Genomic DNA, 24,632 nt, shown 5'->3' on the forward strand with positions numbered 1-24,632 from the left:
TGGCTCCAGGCCCTCATCGCCCGAGCGCTCCCCCTCGCCGGTCGTCACGCGCCAACGAACCCAATATCTGAAGGCACACCCCGACGAGCCCCCGGGTCCCAGGCGCCAGCCGAGGAGACCCCGCCGTCCCAAGGTCTAGGCCAAGGAGACGGCTGTCGTCTCCGCAGGGAGCCCCGAAGACTTTGTTAGCCCTACTAACGTAGACGCTCTGCTCACCAGTTATCTTGCAGACGACTCCCAAGCCCACGCGGAGCAGGGTGCGGTCGCTACTGCTCCGGGCGCCCACCTCCTTATTCGTACGGAGAACACTCCCAGGCCCTGGACTCGCTGCTCGTGGGGGCCAGCCAGCAGCTCTGTGCTAAGACCTGCAATGCTGCATTCCCGTCTGAGGACCCCTACGGACTATTTCCTTCCTGCGTCCAGCCAAGATTTTGGAGAGGTAAGTAAGGAGCCTGCCCCCCTCATCTCTCCTCTCCTGAAGCAGGTAGCCAGAACCATCGTGGCGGAGGGGGTTGGATCCTGGCTCAACGCAAGGCCAGGTGCCCAGCGGCCCGGAGACACTCCCGGTATTCCACGGTGCTCTTCCAGAGGTCCTTTCCCTCCGGGACGTGGTGAAGGAAGATTATAGATCCTTTCTGTACTCCCCTCCCAGAGGCCTGGAAGTCCGGAACAATCGGCAGCGCAACATCATCGCTGCCGACGTCTGCAGCGAGGAGTCCCTGGCTGGTCTCATGGGGCTGAGATTACTCCTCTCCACCCCGGGCAGGCCGTTCGAGGTTTTCCGCCCTGATGACCACATCGGGACAATCTTCGGCGTGGACCCGGCGGTTCTGGACAAGGACATCGCGGACACCATAGAGGCCTCCGTCGACATCCTGTGTATCCGGCGCCGCTGTGGCGCTGTTACGATCCGTTTCGGCGTATCCCCCCGGACCAGGTCCAGGTTGCCGGACTGCAGTTCCGGGTTCGTCCCTTCAAGGGCAGGCCCCTGCACTGCTCCCAGTGCGGCGCGTACAACCACATGGCCGCTTCCTGCACGAGGCCTCAGCGCTGCACCTTCTGCAGCGGCCGCCACCACCACAGGGACTGCAGTGCCGAGGTCCCCAGGCGCCTCCACTGCACAGGACGCCATCGCGCAGTGGACCACGCCTGTCCCCGCTGGAAGGAGCAGAACCAGGTGACCACTGCAGCTACGCGAGACTGCCAACCCTGGTACCCGCCGCGCCGTCATGGCAGAGCTCCTCCAACAGCTGCAGCCCAACAGGGAGCCGGGCCCGCGAGAGCCAGGGGCCTCAGCTACGCCTAGGCCCTGCGGTCGCGGAGCTCTTGGCTCCCCCGCCCTGCTGTTCGGATCCCGGCCCCTACCCAGACCGCTACCCCGGACGCCCAGCAGTCGGTGACAGCGGCTTTGTGGCTGGGCGTCCAGACTCTCCTGTCACAGCTCCCCCCTACCTAAGGGGCTCGAAAGCTGTCTGAGGAAGCTCTCGTTGGAGAGAGCCCCTCCAGTGGCAATGATGGCCAGCCGTAAAGGTCCTAGGGCGAAGTAGCACGTCCTTCACTGGAATGTGAATTCCCTGCGGGCGCGCCATGCCGACCTTAAGGACCTTCTGGTGCAGGGCACTTTCAATTTTGATGTCCTTGCATTACAAGAGACCCGTTTCTTAGTGGATGCTGCCCGCCTTCCTGGTTATACGAGGTATGCAGGTTGCTCCAGCTGCGCCATTCAGAACTGCAGTGCAGCCCCCTGCCTGGACACCTCCCACCCGCAGGAAAGGCCACGCGCGGCCGTCTATGTGTGGAGCAACCTGCCCCACATCGTCCTGGATGTGGCCTCCCCAGATATGGGCCCAATGGAAGTCGGTGCTATCCGCGTCCGCCTCGGCCGCACGGACACATCGGTCGCTTCCGTCTATGTCCCCCAGTGTCCCCTGGGACCCTTCCTGCCTGACGGCTCTCCATTCCCCTCTGGGCAAGGATGCTTTGATCTGTGGTGATTTTAATTCCCACTACAGTGATTGGGGCAGCCAGATGACCTCTACCGGCGGCAGGAAGCTCCTGGACGCGGTGTCGGCTGCCGGTCTCCACGTGCTGCGGCCCAGAGCGGCTACATTCATCCGGCCAGGCCACTCTACGGTCATCGACATGGCCCTTCTCTCGGAAGCCTGTCGTTACTCCTGGAAGCGGGCGACAGACTCTCTTGGCTCGGACCTCTTCGCCATCTTCCTGAGCCCTTCCTCCGACAAACGTCCAAAGGACAGGAAGTATCATGTCATCAAGTGGTCCCAATTCAGGAAGCTCACTAAAGACATCCCTTCTCCTGCGGGCTTTCTGGATTGCCTGAAATCCTCCCAGGTGGCCACTGTGACTGTCTCGTGCACAGCACATGCCCCTGTCCCGACCTCCGCCTCCTCGGCCTTCGCGCTGCAAGGCGTCGAGCAGAACGCAAAGCAGAGAGGACGTCGTCGCCTGCGGATTGGAAGGCCTACCGCAAGATCGATGCAGCCTCCTGCCGACAGGCCAACCGACGGACAAGAGAGAACTGGGCAGGCATCTGCCGCTCTCTCCAGACCGCTCGTCAGTCATCCAGGGCCTGGCGCCTGTTCCGCTCCCTTTTGCAGGTGGTCACCAGCTGTCACCCTGTTCTGGGGGCAGCCATCGCCCGGAGCGTGTCCTACCAGGTCCTGGACGAGCAGCTGGCTGACCACTTCTCGAAGGCGAGCCTCGCAGGTCCCATCGTTGCACTGAGTCCCCCTGCCCAGCCCTCTTCCGGAGGACCCCCTCTTCCAGCAGGCCTATCAAGTTCTTTTGCAGCTTTGTGTGATGCGCCCATCACCCCCCACGAGCTCCACTGAGCCCTCCACCGCTCTAAGCGCAAGAGCGCTCCTAGGGCAAATGGGCACACTGCAGATGCTGCGAAACCTGGACGCCCCTGAGTAGGCCCGTCTCCTGTACGCCTTCAACAGCATCTGGGACAGCGGGATCTTGCCAGAGAGCTGGTCCATGGCAATCGTGGTCCCAATCCGGAAGGCAAAGAAACCCCCAGGGCTCTTTCCTCCTACCGGCCTGTCTCGCTGACCTCGGCGGCCTGAAATTAATGGAGTTCGTGGGCCGTCAACGCATCTCCTGGATGGCGAGTGCCTGTGGCTTCCTGTCTGAGTGCCAGACGGGCTTCCGCAGGCACTGCTGCATGGCAAGTTCCATCGCCGACGTGGTCTCCTGCCTGGAGGAGGCCAAGCAGCAAGAGGACGTCGCCCTCTTTGTCCTCCGGGATGTCCAGGCCGCCTTCGACAACCTGCCCCACTTCACCAACGAGCAGACCCTAGGCGAACTCGCAGTGACTGGGCGGTTGCGGCAATTCGTGACCGCATTTCTTTCCAACCGCTCCATGCAGGATCGCGTTGGGGATACACTGAGCTCTCCGCGGCCCATAACCACCGGGGTCCCTCAGGGCTTAGTTCTCAGTCCCTTCCTCTTCAACCTGCTCATGGCCGGCATCCCGTCCGCCATCCAGCAGGGTCTTGCCATAGGGTCTTCTGCTCCGTGTATGCGGACGACGTCGCCCTCTGGGTCCGGGCCTCTCGGATGCACATCGCCTCTGCCAGGCAGGCCCTCCAGCGAGCCCTCGTGAGGTGCAGTGCTTCCTGGCGTCCAGGGGCCTTGTGCTCTCTGCCACTGATTCAGAGGCACTCTTCGTCCATGCGCGGGGTGCACGGGCCACGTCGCGAATCCATACCTTGCGGATTGACGGCACCGACCTCCGTGGACGCAGCAAGTGAGGTACCTTGGTCTCACCATCGACCATCGCCTCACTTGGATTCCGGAGGACAAACCCCCCCTGCTCCACCTGGACCGCGTCGGCCGAGCAGCGGAACGCCTCCTGCCACGCGGGAACGGCTGTTCCTCTACCTGGATCATCCGGCTGTTTGAGGCAGCTGGGACATCAGCGGTGCTCTATGCCCTTCTTCTGGTGACTCTAAAGACCACCCGGCTTCGCCGCCTCGAGACCTCTCGGCGGAAGTCGATCCGCCGTCTCCTGGGAGTCCCACAGAGCTCCAAATCGCAGCCACCCTAGCCGAGGCGGCGGTGCTCCCATTAAATCTCCTACTCTTACAGAGAGCCCTCACACACACGGACCGGCTCCACCATGTTCCTGACGGGAGAGCCCTCTGTGCACACCTCTCAGGACGCTCCTACTCCAGGATGGGCATGCTCTCCGCTGCCTACATGGAGTCCCTGGGCCCTCCCGCCAGCCACCCTAACCTCCCCCACCACCTACGCGTCCTGCCCTGCAGGTCTTCCTGGACTTCGGTGGCACGTCGAAGCGCCACAAACCAGCAGCGGCCCTCAATGGGACCTGTGCTGCCTACCTGGATTAGATTAGGGGTCCACTCTTCTATTCACCAATGGCTCGGTGCTACCAGCCACAGGACAGGGGGCAGCGGCACTCGTGGCTCCGCAGCTGAAAGTGACAAGGACATGCAGGCTGCCCTTCCCAGGCAGTTCCACTGCGGCTGAGCTGGCTGGACTCCACCTGGCAGCGGAACTGATTGCGACCATTCCACCTGGTCCAGTCGTGGCCCTCTGTGATTCCCGGTCAGCCCTCCAGCTGCTGTCCAGGCCTCTTGACAACGTGGCAACTACCGCGCTGCAAAGGGCCCGCCTGCAGACCCTGGAGAGATTCTGGCCACGAGATCTACCTGCATTTGGTGGCGGGCCACTCCAGCATTGCAGGCAACGCCCTTGCCGACACTCTGGCCAAGTCTGCCCACACCGATGGGTTTAGTCCCTGGTATCCTTTTCATTGACTCAACATGACTGCCCGCACCCTCATCATGCAGATGATACGGGCACTTCACCCCGACCAGAGGATTGCGCCTACATGCCCTTCCGCCGACTCTCGGACCAGCTGCCCAGGCGGGACCGAGCCCTCCTCCTGCGCCTCCGCATCTGTTGCACGTGGACGCCCTCCAGATTGTACGCGTGCGGCAGGGCCCACTCTCCTGCCTGCCCCTCCTGCGGGGACACGGGGACGATCGGCCACCTCCCTCTGGCGTGCCCGACCCATGATTCCCCCAGGCGACGATTCGAGTTGGGATACCGGGCACTCGGTCTCCCGTCTACCACGGATCACGACCTCCTCTTCCCGGCTTGCAGCCAGCTCCTGGCGCATCGTGTCCTTCTTTCTTTCCTCGAGGAGACTGGCCTGAGCATCCTCCTCTAGACCTTCGCCCCGTCCAGCACGAGACGATTGATCTGAGTGGACCGATGCTCATTCCCCCTGCCCGGTGCTTGCACACATTCCCAGTGCACCGAATCTCCTCTCCCGCCCGCCAGGTGCTTGCACACTTTCCCAGTGCACCGAGGCTCCCCTCCCTCTCTTCCCGGTGCTTGCAAACACTCCCAGTGCACCGTGGCTCCCCTCCCTGTTGGACGCTGACGTTGCTGCGGCGCTGCGACCCCAGAACAGCCTAGGACGTCCCCGGAAACTGCGGCGGCCCTCCCCTCTCCCCTCCCTCCCTACATCCCCTACCCCCCCCCCCTGATCCCCAAGAGTGATGTCCTAAGAGCCAACATACGTCGGGACCAGTATTCTCCTCCTCCCCCTTCATAGCAACAACCGCCACCACCACCACTCGGCCCCTGTCCTACCTCTGCCGCCAGAAGCAGCGCGTGATGTCTGAAAGAGTTTGGCGCTGTGAACCAATGATAACCCACCGCTGCTGACGTCGTTTGCAAGACGGGACATCATCTGCCAGGTTTTCCACCCTAGGCATCACTCATTGATGACGCATTGTAAAATGACTCCTTTGAGCCTTCAATTACGTGCCAAAGGCGCAAAATGCGTTTTTATGGTCAACTAACGCCTAGTCGCTTTAAAAATTGCAACCAATGCAACTTATTACCACAACTCGTCTTTCGAGGTGAGATTTTTGTCTGGGCTGCATGCGGGTTGACGTCAGCGGTCCGCGTCTCTCGCCTAAGCGCTTTGTTCGTCCCAGTGGAATCCATGAAAGCCATCGCCTTCAGTACGCATGCCTTTCTCCGGCCCGCTACCATGGATTACTCAACGGTCATCCAAGAAAAACTTTGCTGCGCCTCATATTCTGCGGTCCTACAGCAGCTTCTCTCCTGCGCCCCTGCACAGAAGCGGTTTACCTAGCAGAATTTCATCACCACCATCGAATGAATTACCCCTGTGCGGTGTTAGCGTGTGTCTGCTGCTCGGATATCTCCCTGTGGACTCTGGACGAACGGTGACATTTTTCGCATGCACCTCGTCTGCCTGTTTTTCTCCGGCCTCAATGGCATTCCCCTCTTTCTGGGCTTTCTAATTCCCTCTTCTGCGCGCGCCGCTATGGCCCGCTTTATTTTTCCAGCCTTCATGGCATACCTCGCGAGTAACTTTATCTCCCTTTTCTACTGCGCGCCACACTGGCCCGCTTTTCTCCCTATACATTCGTGACCTCTCGTCGCGATTTTTGCTCGCACTTCATATTCTCCAGTCTGCCCCTCTGTGGCTTTTGCGCGCATGCGGTCTACTTTTAGGTGCATTTTACAGGGGTTCTTGTTGTTTCGCGCGTGCCCTGGGGTTGACCGCAGTCGTCTGTGTACACGGGGTGCATGGGCACGCGCTTCGCTATATATGGGCGGTAGTCTGCGTTGTCGTGTTCATGATGGGGCCGCACCGGACTCGTCCACTTCTGCCGCCACCGCTTAGCTCTATCGGGCGCCTCGCTGCTCTTGCCCTCCCGGTCTTTTCGGTGCTCTGTGTTGCCGCTCGGGCGCGTTTTTCGCCCGAGACCGACCCAACTCTTCTTACCAGGCTTTTTGCGCCACCTTCTTACCTCCCCTTCCTACCCATTTCCTCCTCCTGCAATTTGTCTGTCGGCAGAAATTGTGGGTTGTTTTTGTGGCGGCGTCTGCCCCTAGGGGTTGGCCGCAGTGGTCGGCGTACACGAGGTGTTTGCGCCCGCACATGGCATTTCTGGGCGGTAGTCTGCGTAGTCGTGTTCATTGCCTGGACGCCCTGGACTCGTCCGCTTCTGCCGCCACCGCTTCACCCCATCGGGCGCCTTGTTTCTCTTGCCCTCCCACTCTCTTCGCCGTCGGACAGTTTCGCTCTCCCCCCCTTGCCTAGGGACGACTATCCGTCTCTTTGCGAGCATTCCCTCTGTCAGCCACTTCGCAGCATCGTATCTCTTGTATTCCTCACAAAATTTCTTCAACAATCCTCCTGTTTTATAACCGGACTTTCCAGTCCTCTTTTCTTTTTTTTCCTAATATTCCATCACTAAATTGCTGTCAATTTACCTCTTGTAGTCCATAATATGACAGTCGCTCTCGGGCAGAGTTACCAATTATGTCCCTCCACCTCTTACTATTCCTTCGGGGCGTTGTTCTTTGGTGTCGTCCAGACTCCTTTGCATCTCCAACTCCAATTCCCATCAGTCAATTCTTTCCTTCCCACCAAGTGCCTTACACGCCCGCTTGGTGTGTGCCGTGTTGCCTTTCTCGGACGCCCTCTCTCTTCCCGTACCCCCGGCCCCCACTGGCTCTGAGCAGTGATCCCCGCCGAGGGAAGCAGAAAATAGAGCCATTCCCCACCTACAACGACGCAACCATGATGTGGCAGCACCGCAATATTGAGCCGGACGAGTGCGACTCGTCATTGGCGATGTTGGTACGATCTATGATGACGAGTACAGGTCGGGGTTGGCGGTAAAAGGGCCAGACCCCGCTGCAGGCAGAGTACGACCATCGGGTGTTTTCATTTATCCAGGATTGTGAGTGTGTAGTCTGGGTTCGAGACCTTTTGGTTTGAAACCAAGACGTGCAGACTTACAGGTTTCCGAAATGGTCACTGATTGAGAAGATATTTTCCAGCAAAGAGTCCATGCCACCATTTCCTCCTTTGCCCACTAAAGGGGAAATGCGTTAGTCGATCCCGAAACAGTTTAAGTGTCTTCTCAAGCATTACAAAAACAATGCAAGGCTGCTATCTCTAAACGAGAGCTATCGCTCAGAAAACAGCCTTCTGGACAAGCTGACATATATTGCTGCACATTTTTGCAGAAAGAAAGGCACGATCTCAGTGCGCATGCGCTTTCGTTCCGCGCAAACGTCGAGATGAGGAGTGGAACTTTCTAAATTCGGAAGGAATTTTTGCTAGCGGAAAAACTTAACTGGGCAACAGCTGAACAAGAGTTTAATTCAGCTTATTTTGGTCTGTAAACGATGTTCCATTGTCATAATACGACTCTGGCTAAATGGTTGCACCATCGCATGCACGACAGCAACTGGGTGAACGACGACGCCTTGCCTGTCCTGTTACAGGCGTCAAATATACTGCGGTGCGGTGTCGTATGTCTTGCTGATCTTAGCTGCAAAATTGGGTGCCTTTGTACGAAAGCCGCAGGAACGTTGTGAATAAAAAAAAACTAGGCCATTTTCAAATTGGCAGCTGCTCGCTACTTCCAACAACGTTACTAGATCCCTTCAGTTGTGAAACTCTCCACCGCGGCGGCTGTCGATGTGTGGCCCATTTTCGTTTCCTCTCGCCAGATGGCGTGGCGGCCACGGTTAGCCCGGTGCCCTGCGCTACGCAGCGCGAAGCGCTGCCGGTTTGTGTTTTATAGATGGCATTCTTTGCCTTGAAATTGTCATGCACTGCTCCTCAGAATTTTTACAGTAATTAGGGACCTCTTCGAACATTTTGGCGAGGCTATAACTGACGGAATGAACAGGAGAAAGCACCAGCAGCGATCCTGCCCAGAAACTCATTCACTGCCGTTGTTTGCATGCATATACTACTCAAAATGAAAAATAAGCAAAGCAAAGAAACTTGCCTTTTCTCAGCAGCATGAAAAGCATTTATTGCCAGGCACAAAGGACGCACCCACAATGAAACTGTTAAGCATTGCTTCACAATAGACGAGCTTTTTCGCTGGCGATGGCGACTTTCTCGCGGGTTTGAAGGCGCCGGTTGACATCCCTGGCATAGAAATGCATCCGCGTGACAGTGAAAAAATTTAGCACTTGGCACGTGAACGTGGGCTTGTGCTGATCACAACCCAGCCGCGTTAGGTAGCACTCATCCAGCTCGTCCAGGACCTTCCAAAACAGGCCCCGCAGAGACCTTCCTCATCAAGAGAAAGTGACAGATTCATTTACAACCCCTACGAAGTGTAGCATCTTGATGCTGGGGTGCCTCAGGCTGCCTTCCTTAAAGCTCCGATACCTGGTCAATTACGCGTCAGAACCGACGACAGGAGCTGCTGAGCTAATGTCATGCAGGCACAAATGTCACTCTGTGCGCTTGCTTTGTGTACAACATACCCAGATAAGTAATAAACAACATTGTCATCTGGTGAACCTCTGAAGCAGCTGTGCTCATCGGTCATTTTGTCAGGGGTAACACATGAAAACGTTGTCATTTCCAACAGCCTAGCCTCAATCTCATTGCGCAAGCTAGCTTTGTTTGATCGATGAGCCTCTGCAGCAGTCTTCAATGTTTCTTCTACACTGACAAGTACAGCATTCGGTTCGCCTTGAACACTTCCACGTAGTGCTGTCTTGATGGGCGTGTACAGGCTCAGCAGGCGAAATATCTGCGAGAAGTTCATGACGGTAGGGTGCGACTCATGACCTCCAAATGAACGAGCGAGGCCAAAATGCCGCTGAAAGAGAAATCACAAGCATTTGAGTAAAAGTGCATGTCTCTAAAGTCCAAACTGAAAGTGAAAAAATTCATGTTACCTCCAACGGGCCCTGGTTAAGCTTGGCGCTGAGTACGTAATATGCGCCCTTGTCGAAGAGATAATTGATAATATCTAGCGTCGACATCATTGTGACACGTAAGGACTCCGTTGTCAGCTGAGAGGCAAAGAGTCTTGTGCCCTTCTCAACTGCATTTCGCTCAGTCACGTTCAAGACTTCCAGGAACTGCTTCATGATCTGAAAAAATTCTGAATAATCAAACCATGCGGACACGCAAAGGCGTATGTATTAGTATAAGCCTAGGCTCCAGGAAGTGCAGCTGAGCTGCTTGCCTCTATCTCTTTGGAATGGCGCCTGATTCCCCTAGATGGAAGCTTGATGTTGAGCGCATCAAATACGTCGTTCAGCATTCTTGTGAAGGCCTCAGTGCCTTCTGAATCTTCTAAGCCAACGGCTTTTGCTTCCCTGTACACGCGTATTCCAATAGCCGTCCCACGGCTAAAGAGTTGCAGAAAAAAAGAATTGCATTTTTTCACATATAAGGACAGAAAATAAAACAGCATGCGTTTGCAAAAACAAGATCTACTTGTGTAGCTAGTCTGACGCTCATTTTGCGCAGGTTATCAGGGGCAACATGTGCTTCGGCCAGTTTTGGCACAACTCGCACATGCTTACTTTTCTCTGCTTCATACAGGGTCACATAATGCCGGAAATTGATGCGAAGGTCGCCTGCCTGGAAGAAACAGAACCCAACTGTTAAACTACACTGAACATTTGCTCATGCTTTTTTCTTTACGATTGCGTAGGTGTGCTTCCTCAGGTGATTTTGGATACACTTGACGATATGTGGCACATCGCATACGAAGTAGATGTTTTGCGATGGCTCCCATGGATGCTCAATAAAGTGGTGAGGTGCATCCATTTTGCCTGACACTCCAAACTGGCTCTACATAGATTTGTTGTTACCAGCCCCGTCACTGATCACAGCCAGGACTGACGCATTGTTCTTGTGAAGTTCCAAGATAGCACTCATTACGAGTTCTGCAAGAACTTTTCCGGGTGCACCTCCTTTTGTCGCAAAGCTTGCGATTGATTGCACCCAGTTATCTAACAGAGGCACGAACATCAGTACCAATGCGTGGTCGGCAAGTTGATTTGCGTTTGGTGCTGTAACGTCGCCATAGTCCACGAATCCATCCATCTTGCATGAGGCTTTATTGAAGGAGATACCCTGCGTTAACTTTACCTCGTCGAGGAGCAATACTGCTAGCCGTCTTAGATGGCTTCAGTGCAAACCATGTTCAGTGCAAACCATATTTTCATGTAATTCTCTTTATTATTTGGCGAAGGCGAGCCTTTGATGGCAGCGGTAGCAGCTGCATGTCAGCAATTAAAGTGTAGGCTTTTGGACTTGAGATGTGCAGTAGCAGACATGTCATCAGCCACTCGGCATCATACCGCCTCCCATTTCTTGACTTTGCTTTCGCTGTCATGAAAGCTGTCTTGAAGGCTAACTGCTGTCTGGCTGGAAGAACGCCAAGGGTGCTGTCAACTGTCTACTACGGGATTGCGCTAAGGTTCCGCTTCATCAAAACAAGCTCTTCTTTCAGTTTTTCTCGCCTTGAGGTTGCACGAATTGTTTTGCGTCGCAGCGACTTCAAGCAGGCCCTCTGCTTTTTCTTGCAGTCCTTTTGCTGCTTTGTCCGTTGCAAGAAAAGCTTGTCCAAGGTCCGGCATTGAGCACATGTAGCATTAAGACCCAATATAGTGCATGTGTTGCGCCTCCACGTTTCATCTTGATTTGTTGACACCACTGATGGTGTGATTTTGGGGTACTTTTTAGCAGGGCATCCCAGGCAGAGCCTCAGCTTTTTCAGATACTGTATCAAACACTTCAAGTCATCAAATGACTTCAACTCAATGCCCTGCTTCCCGGCGTAGACACTACGTGGCACGAGTCGACCATTTGCACACACGGTCAAATCGAGGTTTTCCGATAGTGCCACGGACGTTTCCACACGGGGAATATTGTTTCTTATGCTGAGCTTGTACAATAGAGCCGTTTGTTCGGCAACATCAAGAGACCAACCTTGAAGTTTTTGTCCCCCTTTGGCTAACCAAGCCAGCATGCCAAACAAAGATTCAGTACCATCCAGCGACACGCCGTTTTCTGTTTCGTCGTAGCTATCTCCGAATGCTGCAATCGTACGCTCACCTTGTTCTTTTCGGCTTTTGCTTTTTGCAGGAGAGAGTCTGCGAGAAGGTGCTTTACGTTTCCGTGTCGGTTTAGAAAGATAATTCGGGCAATTCGGGAACACGCGAGGCACGGCGTTGTCTTTCAGCGCCCATTTGTTGCGCGGTATCGCGACCACTTCACCGGAAATGTTGTGCTCGAAGACCTTGAAAATGTCGTCATCCTGAAAGTGAAGATCACAAACGGAACACGAGCTTGAAAGCTTTTTGTCCAGCCTTGGTATTGCGCGCTCACATAGTTTAAGGCGTTCAGCGTCGCGAGGCGGTCTGAAAAAATGTCTCTTCTCTCCCGCAGATCGCACAGAATCGTAACCGCTTTTACAACCTGGCACGTAACAGCGCGGCATAATTCATGCGGTTGCAAGCACGGTGCACAAACACTACGCATCTCCGGATACGAGCGCAAACGTTGCCAAACGGACACACTGCCGCTCGCAGCCCACACCGGCGGGGGCGGCCGGTTCGACACCTTGCCGGGCAAACGCCGTCGCGCGCGCCTCCATGCGGCGCGCCACAGAAAGGCTTCAGGCGAGCTTCACAGTTTGAGAACTGGAAAGAATCTAGTAACGTTGACTTCCACTGCATGTGAGATATGAGCACTGGACACCAAATATAGCGCCCTCTAGTTGGTCTAGTTAGTGGGGCATGCATGTTCTTCACTCGAGTAGTATGAACGATTCTACAATGATCTGGTGTCCTGCGCTTGTGTTGTTGATTTTTATCTCTTTCTTGGCCTGTACACTACGCTTGCTTGGAAAACACCACACATACAACTGCGCGATTTAAATAAATATGCCCCCGCTTAAATTTTGCTCTCGTATTTACAATTTATGAGTTAAATGTGTGCACTGCCCGTCATGTTTCAACGATCTGCTTTTTCAGACAGGTTCGCTTGGAGAATAGATGCCACCATGACGTTGACAGAATACTGCTGATTAATCCTGCCATTTTAAGTTCAATAAGTAATAAACCTTGTCGTGCGTACTGCTGTACTGTCACTGGAGTGAAATTCTGCACTCTGAAGTGCTGCACAGCACGCGACAAACTTTCCGCACTAACACAAACATTACCAGGAATATGAAAGAAAAAAACGTCTGCGAACAGCACGTCACTGAGGTGGTTATCATGCCTTTTCAGTACGCAGCTTTGTTCTGTAGGTGTATGATATGGGTGCGTTTAGTTGCAATGCGAGTTTTACATATCTGTAGATGCACCACAACCGCACACCTAAAAAGGGAAGGAGCTTAGTTAACAGACCCAAAAACGGCCTTGCTTTAATCACAATGGCCGACTCGTATTGCAGCGAACGTGCCTTACGTTCGAGAAGGTGTAAGAATGCACTGTAATATGGGATACAGTCCTCTGGAAGGTACCGTTGCTTTCCAAAACAGACGTAAGGATGCACCTATAAGACAAAACATACACACTTGAAGAAGACTGTTATTCCCACTGATACAGAGAAAAGTTGCCCTTAAGGAGTGTTGTAGTAAACTTCTTATGTAGGTTTGGACTATAGCCCTGCCACAGTAACTTTACCCTTAACTTTGCACTTCCTAACGCCGCGTAAAGCTGCACCCAAACGAACAAAACCATAGGCTCTTGTGGAGGAATGTTACGCCCATCAATAAGGTGCAAAGCAGCACTTCAGGAGCGCTGTAGTAAGCTCATTAGACAGGCTGAAGAGTATCCTTGCAACGATAAGTTTACGCTCTAGAATTGAGTATAAATTTATTCCGAGTGGGTGCGAACTTGCACCAGAAAGTAAAGTATATGTTTGAATTTTCATGGCTTAAGCCTTATATTTTCTGAGCAAGGGCAACGTTAGTCATCAAAGCCTCATACCTACACTTGACCAGCCGGGATAACATTACCCCGATTACAGCCTAAACATTACCCCGTACAAAATTAGTCCACCGACCAATGCGTAACTTTACACCAAAAAGGGCTCGCCACAGCGTCAGTGGATTTACTTCCTTAAAGTACTAAGATCACACTTTATTTTTATAGAGTGTGGGCTTCAGCAGAACCAGCGTCGCAATGGCGATGCGTGTCACACCTGGTGAGGTTGCCAGCTGGACAGTTTCCCCTCTGTAAGGTGGCGATGCGTATAGCCCAATAAACACGCTTTGTTCCAGTTGCCCACGCCTCGGTGGTTCTCTGCACAGGGCACGTAATGAAACCAGGCTTTTATCAAGTGGTAACCAAGAATTTGGGTTACAGGTTGGACTTGTGCTTACAGCTCTCAGAAGGGCAATGCGCGGGCCATATTTTTTAGTCCTGAGTGCGGTTATATTTATCACCTTTTAATACTTTAACATGTCTCTCAACCACTAAGCTTCTAAAGATATTGTTACGTGGTCCAGGCGGGAACGACGCGAGAACGCCCGGGCACAGCACACAGGTCAAGAGCACAAGGCGGCCCGCACAGAGCACCGAATCCCAGAGCACGCGCGCCTCCAAGAGTCTTCATTCATCTCTTCTTCTATCCGTTGCATGGCCCCCGGTCGCAAAAAAAACACCGTCTCGGTGGAAATTAGGGCGGAGCAAGGGATTGCGACACGTAGGGCTTGAGGCGAGAGACGTGGACAACCTCACTCTGAGATCCACCGGAGGTGGTCTCCGGAAAGGCCGGGGCAATCTCGTAGGTGACGGCGGTGACCTGGCGGAGCACACGGTATGGGCCAACATAGCGGGACATTAGTTTTTCGCAAAGCCCGACACGGCGTGTGGGCGACCAAAGCAAGACGAGGGCTCCAGGGGAAAAAGTTACCATGCGGTGGCGGCGGTCGTAGTAGTCCTGCTGTGAAACCTGCGAGGCTTGTAGGCGGGAGCGAGCCAGCTGGCGGGCGTGGTCGTCGCGGGCAATAGCGTCGTGGGCATATTCAGAAGGCGGGGAAGAAAATGTCGGAAGCAGCGTGTCCAAAGGTAATTGGGGTTCACGACCGTACAACAGATAGAACGGAGAGTAACCGGCAGTGTCATGGCGAGAAGAATTGTAAGCGAAGGTCACGTATGGAAGGGCAATGTCCCAGTCCCGATGGTCCGGGGAAACGTACATGGCGAGCGTATCCGTGAGAGTGCGGTTGAGGCGCTCTGTAAGACCGTTGGTTTGGGGATGATAGGCGGTGGTCAGCTTATGTTTTGTTGAGCAGGAACGGAGAATGTCGTCGACAACTTTAGAGAGAAAGCAACGGCCGCGGTCGGTGAGAAGTTGGCGGGGTGCACCATGACGGAGGATGAGGTCGTAGAGAAAATCGGCCACGTCGGTAGCAGTACTGGTGGGGAGGGCCCGCGTGATGGCATAGCGAGTAGCATAATCTGTCGCAACGGCAATCCATTTGTTTCCAGAGGTTGACTCCGGAAACGGGCCCAAAAGATCCAAGCCAACACGATAGAATGGTTCAGGGGGCACATCAACAGGCTGGAGCAAACCCACGGAGAGCGTGGCGGGACGTTTCCGGCGCTGGCACTGGTTGCAGGAACGAACGTAGCGGCGGACGGACTGGTAGAGACGGGGCCAAAAGAAGCGACGACGCACGCGGGCGTAAGTACGCGAGACACCCAGATGTCCAGCAGTGGGGAGGTCTTGGAGCTCGTGGAGGACGTCGTTGCGCAGATGCTTCGGGACAACGAGCAGTAGGTCTGGGCCGGCCGGGTTTAGGCTTCTGCGGTAGAGTGTGTCATGGTGAAGTACAAACCGGAGCAGGGCAGGGTCAGATGGAGAGGTATTGAGGCGGGAAATAATAGAGCGGAGCTCGATATCTCGTCGCTGCTCATCGCCAAGGTGAGTAAGAGCAGAGAGCGAGAAGAGGTCAGCGGCGGTGTCACTGGCAGAATGATCAGATGAGTCAACGGGATATCGGGAGAGGCAGTCAGCATCAGTGTGTAGCCTACCGGACTTATATACCACGGTATAGTCGTAGTCTTGGAGGTGTAAAGCCCAGCGACCTAGGCGGCCAGTAGGATCTTTCAGTGATGAGAGCCAGCAGAGCGCATGGTGGTCGGTGACAACCGTAAAAGGGCGGCCGTACAAATATGGGCGGAATTTCCCAACCGCCCTGACAAGGGCTAAGCACTCACGTTCGATAATTGAGTAATTGCGCTCCGGGGCGGAGAGGAGGCGGCTGGCGTAGGCGATGACACGGTGCTGTTCGGATTGCCTCTGAGAGAGAATAGCGCCGATGCCATAGCCGCTGGCGTCTGTGCGGACTTCAGTGGGAGCTGTCACATCGAAGTGGGCCAGAACTGGCGTGGTAGTAAGCTTCAATATCAAGGTGGAAAACGCGTGTGCTTGGCCGGGTCCCCAGATGAAGGTGGCTTCCTTTTTCAGGAGGCCGGTGAGGGGGCGGGCGATGTCGGCGAAGCCTTCAACAAATCGACGAAAGTAGGAGCACAGCCCTAAGAAGCTGCGGACGTCGTTACAGGAACGTGACTGCGGAAAGTCTTTAACGGCTCGGATCTTATCAGGGTCAGGGTGCACCCCCGTGTCGTCGACGACATGACCCAAGATGGCGAGTTGACGGCGCGCGAAACGGCACTTAGACGAGTTGAGCTGCAGGCCAGCATGACGAAAGAGGGAAAGGATCTGAAAAAGGTCAGTGAGGTGAGAGGAAAACGAAAGCGAAAAGACAATGACGTCATCGAGATAGCACAGGCAGGTGGACCACTTAAAGCCTTGCAGAAGAGCATGCATCATGCGTTCAAATGTGGCTGGTGCGTTGCATAATCCGAAAGGCATAACTTTGAATTGATAAAGGCCATCAGGAGTCACAAAAGCGGTTTTCTCACGGTCCTGTTCATCTACAGCAATTTGCCAGTAGCCGGAGCGAAGATCTATGGACGAGAAGAATTTGGCACCATGGAGGCAGTCAAGCGCGTCATCGATACGCGGCAGGGGGTACACGTCCTTTTTAGTAATCTTATTCAGATGGCGATAATCAATGCAAAAACGCCATGAGCCATCCTTTTTCCTGACAAGGACAACGGGTGAGGCCCAGGGACTGTGTGAGGGTTCGATAATGTTTTTTTCTAGCATTTTAGTAACTTCCGCAATGATTACTCGACGCTCGGCGTGAGAGACCCGGTAAGGGCGGCGGCGGATGGGAGGCGCATCGCCTGTTTCAATGCGGTGCCTGGCGGCGAGAGTTTGACCCAGCGCGGTGTTGTTCACGTCAAAAATATCCGAAAAAGATTCGAGAAGGGCACGAAGCTTGGCAGTTTGATCGGGATGGAGGTCGGTAGCCATCATGGTTGTGAAGGTGTCGGTCGACAGAAGAGACTGCCGGCGCGGTGCGGCGGTTTCTGGAACTGGGGTAGCGGGCAACGTAGCCACGTGGCAAGGAGCGAGAGGGGATAGCGTAGCGACGCATATGCCGGACGGTAGCACTTGAGAAGTGCGGCCGAAGTTGAGGAAAGGCAGAGAGAGGGCGTTGGCTTGGACGGTGGCAATGGTATGAGGTAGGGCAACTTACGGGTCAGGAGGAGGTCAAGATTGGGAGTAACGAGATAGTCGCCATCGGGAACTGGGTGAGATGGGGTCAATGGAACAAAAGAGGCGGTTCGGGATGACAGGCAAGCATATGCGGTACTGAATAGTCGCAGTGATACATCAAGTGGGTCTGAATCCAGCATTGGAAGGGCGAGGTGTAGAACACCCTCCGAGCAGTCAATGAGGGCGGAATGGTCAGTCAAAAAATCTAAGCCGAGGATAAGGTCATGGGCACAGGTGGTCAGCACGGTGAACTGAACTGGTATACTCTGGCCGGCAATAGTAACGCGCGCGGTACACATACCGTCCACAGCAGGCCTGCCACCATCCGCGACACACACACGGGACGTTGCAGGCGTTAGGACTTTGCGGAGGCGACGGCGGAGGGCAGCACTCATCACTGATACATGAGCACCGGTGTCACTCAGGGCGCGCACAGGAACACGGTCGATAGTGACGTTCAGAAGATTAGGTCGGGTGGTCGAGAGATGATTTGTAGTCCGGGTCGTTGATGCAGCGTCACCTCCGGGAGCTGCATCACTTAGTTTTCCAATTGGGAGCGGCTGCGAGAAGGCGACTGGGGGGAACGAGAGCGGCGGCCCTGCGGGGACGGAGAGCGGGAGAATCGGCGTGGAGGGGGTACGGCTTGTGCAGACGGTTCAGACGGGGCGCGGGTCGAGAAGTTGTGGGATGAGGAGGGACTGTAGAAGGAGGGGAAGACGTTGCGGGGCGTTGAAGACCATGGACGACGGCAATGACGGGCGATGTGGCCAATGCGAGAGCACCGGAAGCAAATGGGACGGTCGTCCGCCGTGCGCCAGTCATTGGGATTGCGGGAACGGGGCAGAGAATAATAGGTGCGACGAAAAGCACAGGGAGGGGGCTGGGGGGTGTCCGGGCTTCTGATGGCGCACACTGCTGGATCGAGGTTCAGATGAGCGAGTCCTGCCGCACAACGGCCTGAATCAGCGACACAGCGGGCAGGGTTGTATCAGGGACGGAGGGCGGGGATATCACAGGTGCGAGGGCCTCCAGTTCACGTCGGACGATCCGGGTGACTGAATCGGTGACGGCAGGGGCGTCCGAGGGCGTGCGGGATGGTGATCGGTGGTCCTCACAGGAAGATGTCGCGGCCGTGTAGGGAAGGCGAGAAAACGACGGCGAAATGCGGCGGCCTTTGACTTGCTCAAATCGACGGCACTCGTTTATGATGGAGTCAATTGAGGTACAGTCTTTGCAAACAAGCAAGTGGAACGCATCGTCGGCAATGCCTTTGAGCACGTGGCCCACTTTATCGGTCTCACTCATTGCGGCGTCGACCTTGTGACAAAGCGCCAAGATGTCCTGAATGTAGGCGACGTAGCTCTCGGTAGAAGACTGTGCTCGAGTAGCCAGCTGTTTCTTGGCGGCGAGCTGGCGGTCATCAGGTCTACCGAATAGCGTCTTCAACTTTTCCTTAAAGGTGTCCCAACTTGTTAGCTCTTCCTCGTGGGTCTCGTACCATACGCGCGCCGTGCCATTGAGGGAAAAGATGACGTTCGCGAGCATTAGCGTAGGGTCCCCCCTGTTGTAGTTGCCGACACGCTCGTAAAGGTTAATCCAGTCTTCGACGTCGGAGCCATCTGTGCCGGAAAACGTGCCGGGGTCGCGAGGCGGAGCCATGATGACGAAAGGAGGGGTAGTGGGGGTAGTGGGGCTCCTTGACCGGCCGGCTGGAGCCATGGTGGTAGTCCCGGCCTGACGAGTAGTACGAAGCTGCGTGGTGTGCGCAGCGTAAAATCCGCACCCCCACCAAAGATGTTACGTGGTCCAGGCGGGAACGACGCGAGAACGCCCGGGCACAGCACACAGGTCAAGAGCACAAGGTGGCCCGCACAGAGCACCGAATCCCAGAGCACACGCGCCTCCAAGAGTCTTCATTCATCTCTTCTTCTATCCGTTGCAATATCATTCGCAAGCAAGAAGAAGGATCGAAACTGTATTTTTCTACTACAAACCTTATGAAAGATTAGACACCACCTCCATTTATTACTTCGTTATCAGCCCCCGGGTGCATAGCACTCCTGAAGAGGTGTTTCTTAAAAGCATTAAAACGTGCATTATGAATCACACTTAGAGGGATCAAGGCAACGCGTAGCCGCCGCGATGCGCGAATCGCAGCCATCGAGACCCGAATGCTTTTTGCCTGCCCCAGAAGTCGGGCGTAATGGGCGTCATCTACGTCCTTTCCTGCTACGCTGTGTACTTGACGGAGACGACACAGGGGAGAGTGAGGTCGTTGTGCTTGTGGTAGGCATTGATTTACTGTCGGGAGCCTCACTGATGCATGCCACGCCAACTTAGGACATGCTGCTCTTGCGCGTCGCTTTCCGGAAACGCATGCTGTTGAAAAAGGCGAGGAGGTGGCTGTGTTTTTACAGAGGCAAGTTCGACACTCCTGCTTGGCGCGAACTCTGAGAAGCATCTAAGCAGCGGATACGCTGTTCAAATGTCCATCGCGTGGTTATACAGCTTTTCCGTAAGATAGTTCACAAGCCAACATCGTGGAGCAACACGTGAAGCGGATAACCTCTGTGCTCTCATTTTCGGCTAGCAAAATTACATTTGGTGGTGTTTACCGGGAAAGTATGTTATGCACATCTATGGCACTACTTGGCAAGCATGATGTCTGCAATTGTTTTGTTTAGGCGTTCCATTAGGTAGTTGTTTTGCGGGAGGTACGCAGTCGCCCTCCAATGGCTTTGGTTACTGTAGAATGGCTTGCGTTAGTTACAGATTGTTGTTACCCTATCCGCATTCAATTGCAGGGATCATGGTAGGAGGATTAGAGGAGAACGAAGTAGGAGAGATAGCAGGAGGAGAGCTAAGTTCCCGGAGTTCCAGGCAATTACGGTGTCGTTACTATTCTCTGGACTTCTGTGAAGTCATTAATGAGTTAGGTACTGATGTAATGTTTGGAGCTCCTGCTCACACATGCGAGCAGCAGTAAATGAAGCGACCGGATCTACGTTACAGCATCATCTTCAATAGAAGAACGAACAGGGTAAGTTAGTATAAAGCAAGGTGAATATTGAGATGTACAGTGGATAGTGGACCACTATGCATCACCAACTAGCCCAATCTGCAGTTCTTGTGCAGTTTGTTTCTTGTACATCAGCGCTGGATGTGTGTCTCGTCTCCTGCTTGGTCTGTGCGTGTTTTTGCGCTGTTGGACCACCACTGTGATTATTGAGTCACTGGCCAAGACAAAAACAGAAGAAACTGGCGAGATGCGTATCACTTGTAGTTAAGCGGCTTCCGAAAACGAACTCACTGAAGCCAGCTCAGTGAAAACAATGAAGAGTGCTGCGATTCCTGTGTGCCTCAAGTCAATGCAACGCTTTCCCGTATATCTTCTGAAAGCACGGAATCCATGTCGTTTGCGAGCCAACAAGCAAGCGGTCAAATGAATTTGCCAATGCATTGGATCCTCTGCCACGTGCTAAGTGCGATTTATCGAACCCCGTGCAACGACTATATTGCCATTCGTCTATACAGAGGAAACCGAGAACTTCCACCGAAGCAGGACAGACCATCTACGCGACATTAGGAAAAGCTGTGCATGAAAGAATGCGATTGGGAGATGTCCAGACGGAGCACATGCACTCTGGAATGAGGCCTGAGTCGTGGCAACAGAGAGAAACACTGCAACAAGCCTATATTTTGAGCCTCTAATCATCCACACGACGCCGGGTGCATTTCAAGAGGAATTGAGACACACCATTATGTAAATATGGGAATAGATTACGAAGGATCCACAAGGCATTATAAGCCACACCTTATGCCGGCCAGTCTTACAGTGAAAAAGGGTCCCGTACTGCGTACGAAATGTCACTTTACTTTTTTTACAATATCAAGGACCCAGTCTCTCTCTTGTTATGCTGCCTTATCCTTATCGGACGGTATTCTGTACGAAAGTTAGAATTTTAGAGTACGGCACTGAGTGGCAGTTTGCGTAAAAGCTCTTTTTCTGTGCCAAAAAGCACAAAACTGGTGAAGCGGATAGCAAACCTACTTTATGTCAAGGCTGCAGATAACCGCCTATCTTATGATTAAATACAGTACTTAAAAATCGGAACCTGAGGAATGGCACAAAAAGGAACAAAGTTTCTGTTCCCTGTACTGAAGTACCAGAAATCAAACAGCAATTGGGAGGACTATCTATAGCGAATAAGGCGTGTTCAAAATCAGGCTTGAGTAATTTTTCGGAAACAAGCTGTGAGTATTATTCGAAAGCTGCTTTAGAACCAAGACTATGCATCGAGCGAAATTCAAAGGGCTATGTAGTTACCGGCTTGAGCAGTTACACCACGATGTTGGCTGGTGAAACTCCCTCCTGAGAACTCCTGAGAAGCTTTCTCACATCGGTTAAGCGTTTCAAGGCTGTGCGTCTTGCGTATTACTACGCTTATTCCGATGCAAATGTGAAGTCAGGTATGTTGAAACACTGGCGCTGGCGAATTATACTTACGGAAAAGCCTATACTATAGACACTCACTATAGACACTCACGCTCACGGCTGCGGCACATGGGTGATCATAATAAGTATGCTGCGGATGACAACGGCAGCTTACCCCTGTCGCCAAGACGAGTGCAAAACATGTTTTAGGTTTCGGTTTAGGGGTTCAACGTCATAAAGCAACTCAGGCTATGAGGGACGCCGTAATTGAAGGCTCCGGTCAATTTCGACCACTTGGGGTTCTTTAACGTCCACTCACATCGCACCATACACGGGCCGCTAACATTTTGCGTCTACCGAAATGCAACCGTCGCTGCCGTGATCGAAGGAAGACACGTCTTTCGTATCAGCAGCCGAGCGGCATAACCCCTCAGCCACAGCGGCACCTAAAAAATGTGCTGAATAGAACTGTAAATTGTGCTGCATCAGCGTGTGGGGCTCTCACACCAACTCGTGTGCTGAGTCGCCCCGTCGATCAGCTGTAGCTGGTATTTCCAGGACGAGCTGGTCACCGTGGCCGCTCACTGCTAAAATTTACGGAACTGCGGCTGAAAGAATCGGTCGAGAGCGGATTTTCAGATGTGCTTTGGAGTGCAGAATAAAAAAGATAATATTGAGACATATTTTGAGGGATGCTCTTAAAGGAAATGCTTTATTGAGAAACAGTTGAAGCATTTCATTGTATTATTGGGTGATTACGACGGCAGCCTTGTGATCCGCGTAGCGTGCCAAAGGCCGGGGTCAGGACGGCGCTCCTGTATTTTTGACGCATGTGGTTCGCGGACCATGAGATCATCATGCATTTGTCCTATTTGAGGAGACTACATCTTCCCTCGCGGTGAGCACGACACCTGTTTAAAAGGCCCAACAAATAGTTTCCGTGAGGCTTATGTGAAGGAACCATTGCGCATCATCTATCTCTGTGCTCGTGAAGAAGTCCGAAGCATAGTCCTCAGAAGGCCTTAATAGAACACACCGCCTTAAACTACGGTATTATATTCGCAGCATTGTCTCTTCATTCCGCGGCGCTGAAATCCATTCGACGGCTGATGATAGTCACCATATTAACACGTGTACTTATGGTTATCGGGCGACCACGTTTCGCCGCCTAACAAGTGATATCGCACAGCGCGGGACTCGCCTGCATCTATCAGAACTTTCTGGCAAGTCATCGATGCTTCTATTCGCTGTCTGTTGTAGCCGAACATTATGTTCTCTGACTTCATCGCCTGACGCGAATGGTGTAGAACTTTGTGGAAGGCACGCGGGTCCCAACAATTAGTCTGGAACATTTGACGACTACTATATAACAGCCGACGCGCTTGACCCACTGATCAAATTTTCGACGATCGCCGACCATATTCGCTGCTACTGTGGTGCTGTAAGTGTAGCCTCTTTTTGTGGGGACAGGTTCGCCCAATAAAAGTTAGTTTTGTCTGTCACAGTATTGCTACTGTGTTTTTCAACGTCACCACCACGTGACAATATGCTATCTGGACAAGCGGACCGTTTATAAACATTATGTGTATCGATGTGTATGAAGTCCAGCCCACTTATATTACTAACGCTGGCTTATTACGAACGATGGTGCTACCTTCAAAATATATATCATGGAATTGACACTGTATCTCAGATACAAGAAAAATTGTGGTCCCACTGCTCAATTACAATGAAGGAGAAAGCGCCGTCAACTTGCCTTCGCAGTTTAAAACTTTTTGCTTCCTGAATCGTGGAGACTGAAGAGCCGCTCCAAGTCTCCGTGAAACCAACTCGCAAATAGCATGTCGACGTCAACAAAGTTACAAAAAGCTGCATTAAAAGTGAATAATCGGCGGCTAAACTTGTGCGACAAGGTCTAGGAGTGCGTGCTTATGCGCTGCATGTGCTAAGGGTCCAAACTGAAGATATGTGGAGCGGTCCACCAGTTGGGGCAGCTTTAAACAGATACTTCTGTGCATGACCAGTGGTCAACCAAACTGAAAAGAGTCCAGAAGTCAAATAGCAGTCACGTGGTGTGCCTTGCTGGTCCAGGTGGACATGTGACATGCGCCGTCTGCCCACTCAGCTCTTCACCATTCGCGCTTATACCACGTGCAGGCAGGCGAGCAGATTTTTGCACAGCAGGTCCGTTCCTTGCTGGCCGTAAGAGTCATAGATGACACTGAAGAAATCCTACATGATGACACGCATGTGGATGTGCGGCAACGCATGGCTGATGAACAGCTATTCAGACATCATGTCCTCTCTTGTCAATGCATTGGTACGGATGAAGACGACGATATCGCCGAGCCATGTGCTCATGCAGAGATTGCACACGAAGTGCGAACATTTTCAAACTGCTAGGAGTCTGATGAAGACGCCGACGAGGTTGGCGACCTACCACTAGCTCCCGTGTACACCTTCACCCATATTATTTCTCCCGCGTCCCTTAGGCGGCTTTGGGCAGCATGAGTCACGACGAGCACATGACGTCGCTGAGAACTGGGAAACCGCGGTTCTGTTTTAAACAATCCGACGCACATAACGCTCTATCTATGTAAGCGCCACTATTGTGGGAATTTTCTGTTTTTTTTGCAATATGAAAAGTCCACTTAATACGAACTTCAGACTTTGCGAACACATTCCGCCGGGCAGTCAGGTTTTTTACAAATAAACTCGACTGCATGCGTTTCCCTG

The 24,632-nt window shown here is 53.3% G+C and overlaps 1 protein-coding gene and 1 pseudogene across 1 annotated transcript; both read right to left on the reverse strand.

Moving 5' to 3' along the window:
* Positions 1-9,496: 9,496 nt before the first annotated feature.
* Positions 9,497-12,473, reverse strand: LOC144121601 (uncharacterized; annotated as a pseudogene).
* A 5,915-nt stretch (positions 12,474-18,388) lies between these two features.
* On the reverse strand, positions 18,389-19,180 carry LOC144121607 (uncharacterized). The gene has a single exon (XM_077654914.1). The coding sequence runs from the start codon at positions 19,178-19,180 to the stop codon at positions 18,389-18,391; it is 792 nt and encodes a 263-aa protein (XP_077511040.1).
* Positions 19,181-24,632: the final 5,452 nt, after the last annotated feature.

This window comes from Amblyomma americanum, chromosome 1, assembly GCF_052857255.1.
Source record: "Amblyomma americanum isolate KBUSLIRL-KWMA chromosome 1, ASM5285725v1, whole genome shotgun sequence".
NCBI classification, from domain to species: domain Eukaryota; kingdom Metazoa; phylum Arthropoda; class Arachnida; order Ixodida; family Ixodidae; genus Amblyomma; species Amblyomma americanum.

What these genes read in the sequence shown, in the direction of transcription:
- LOC144121607 (XM_077654914.1), bottom strand. Translation starts at nt 19,180, where the DNA reads ATGGCTCCAGCCGGCCGGTCAAGGAGCCCCACTACCCCCACTACCCCT.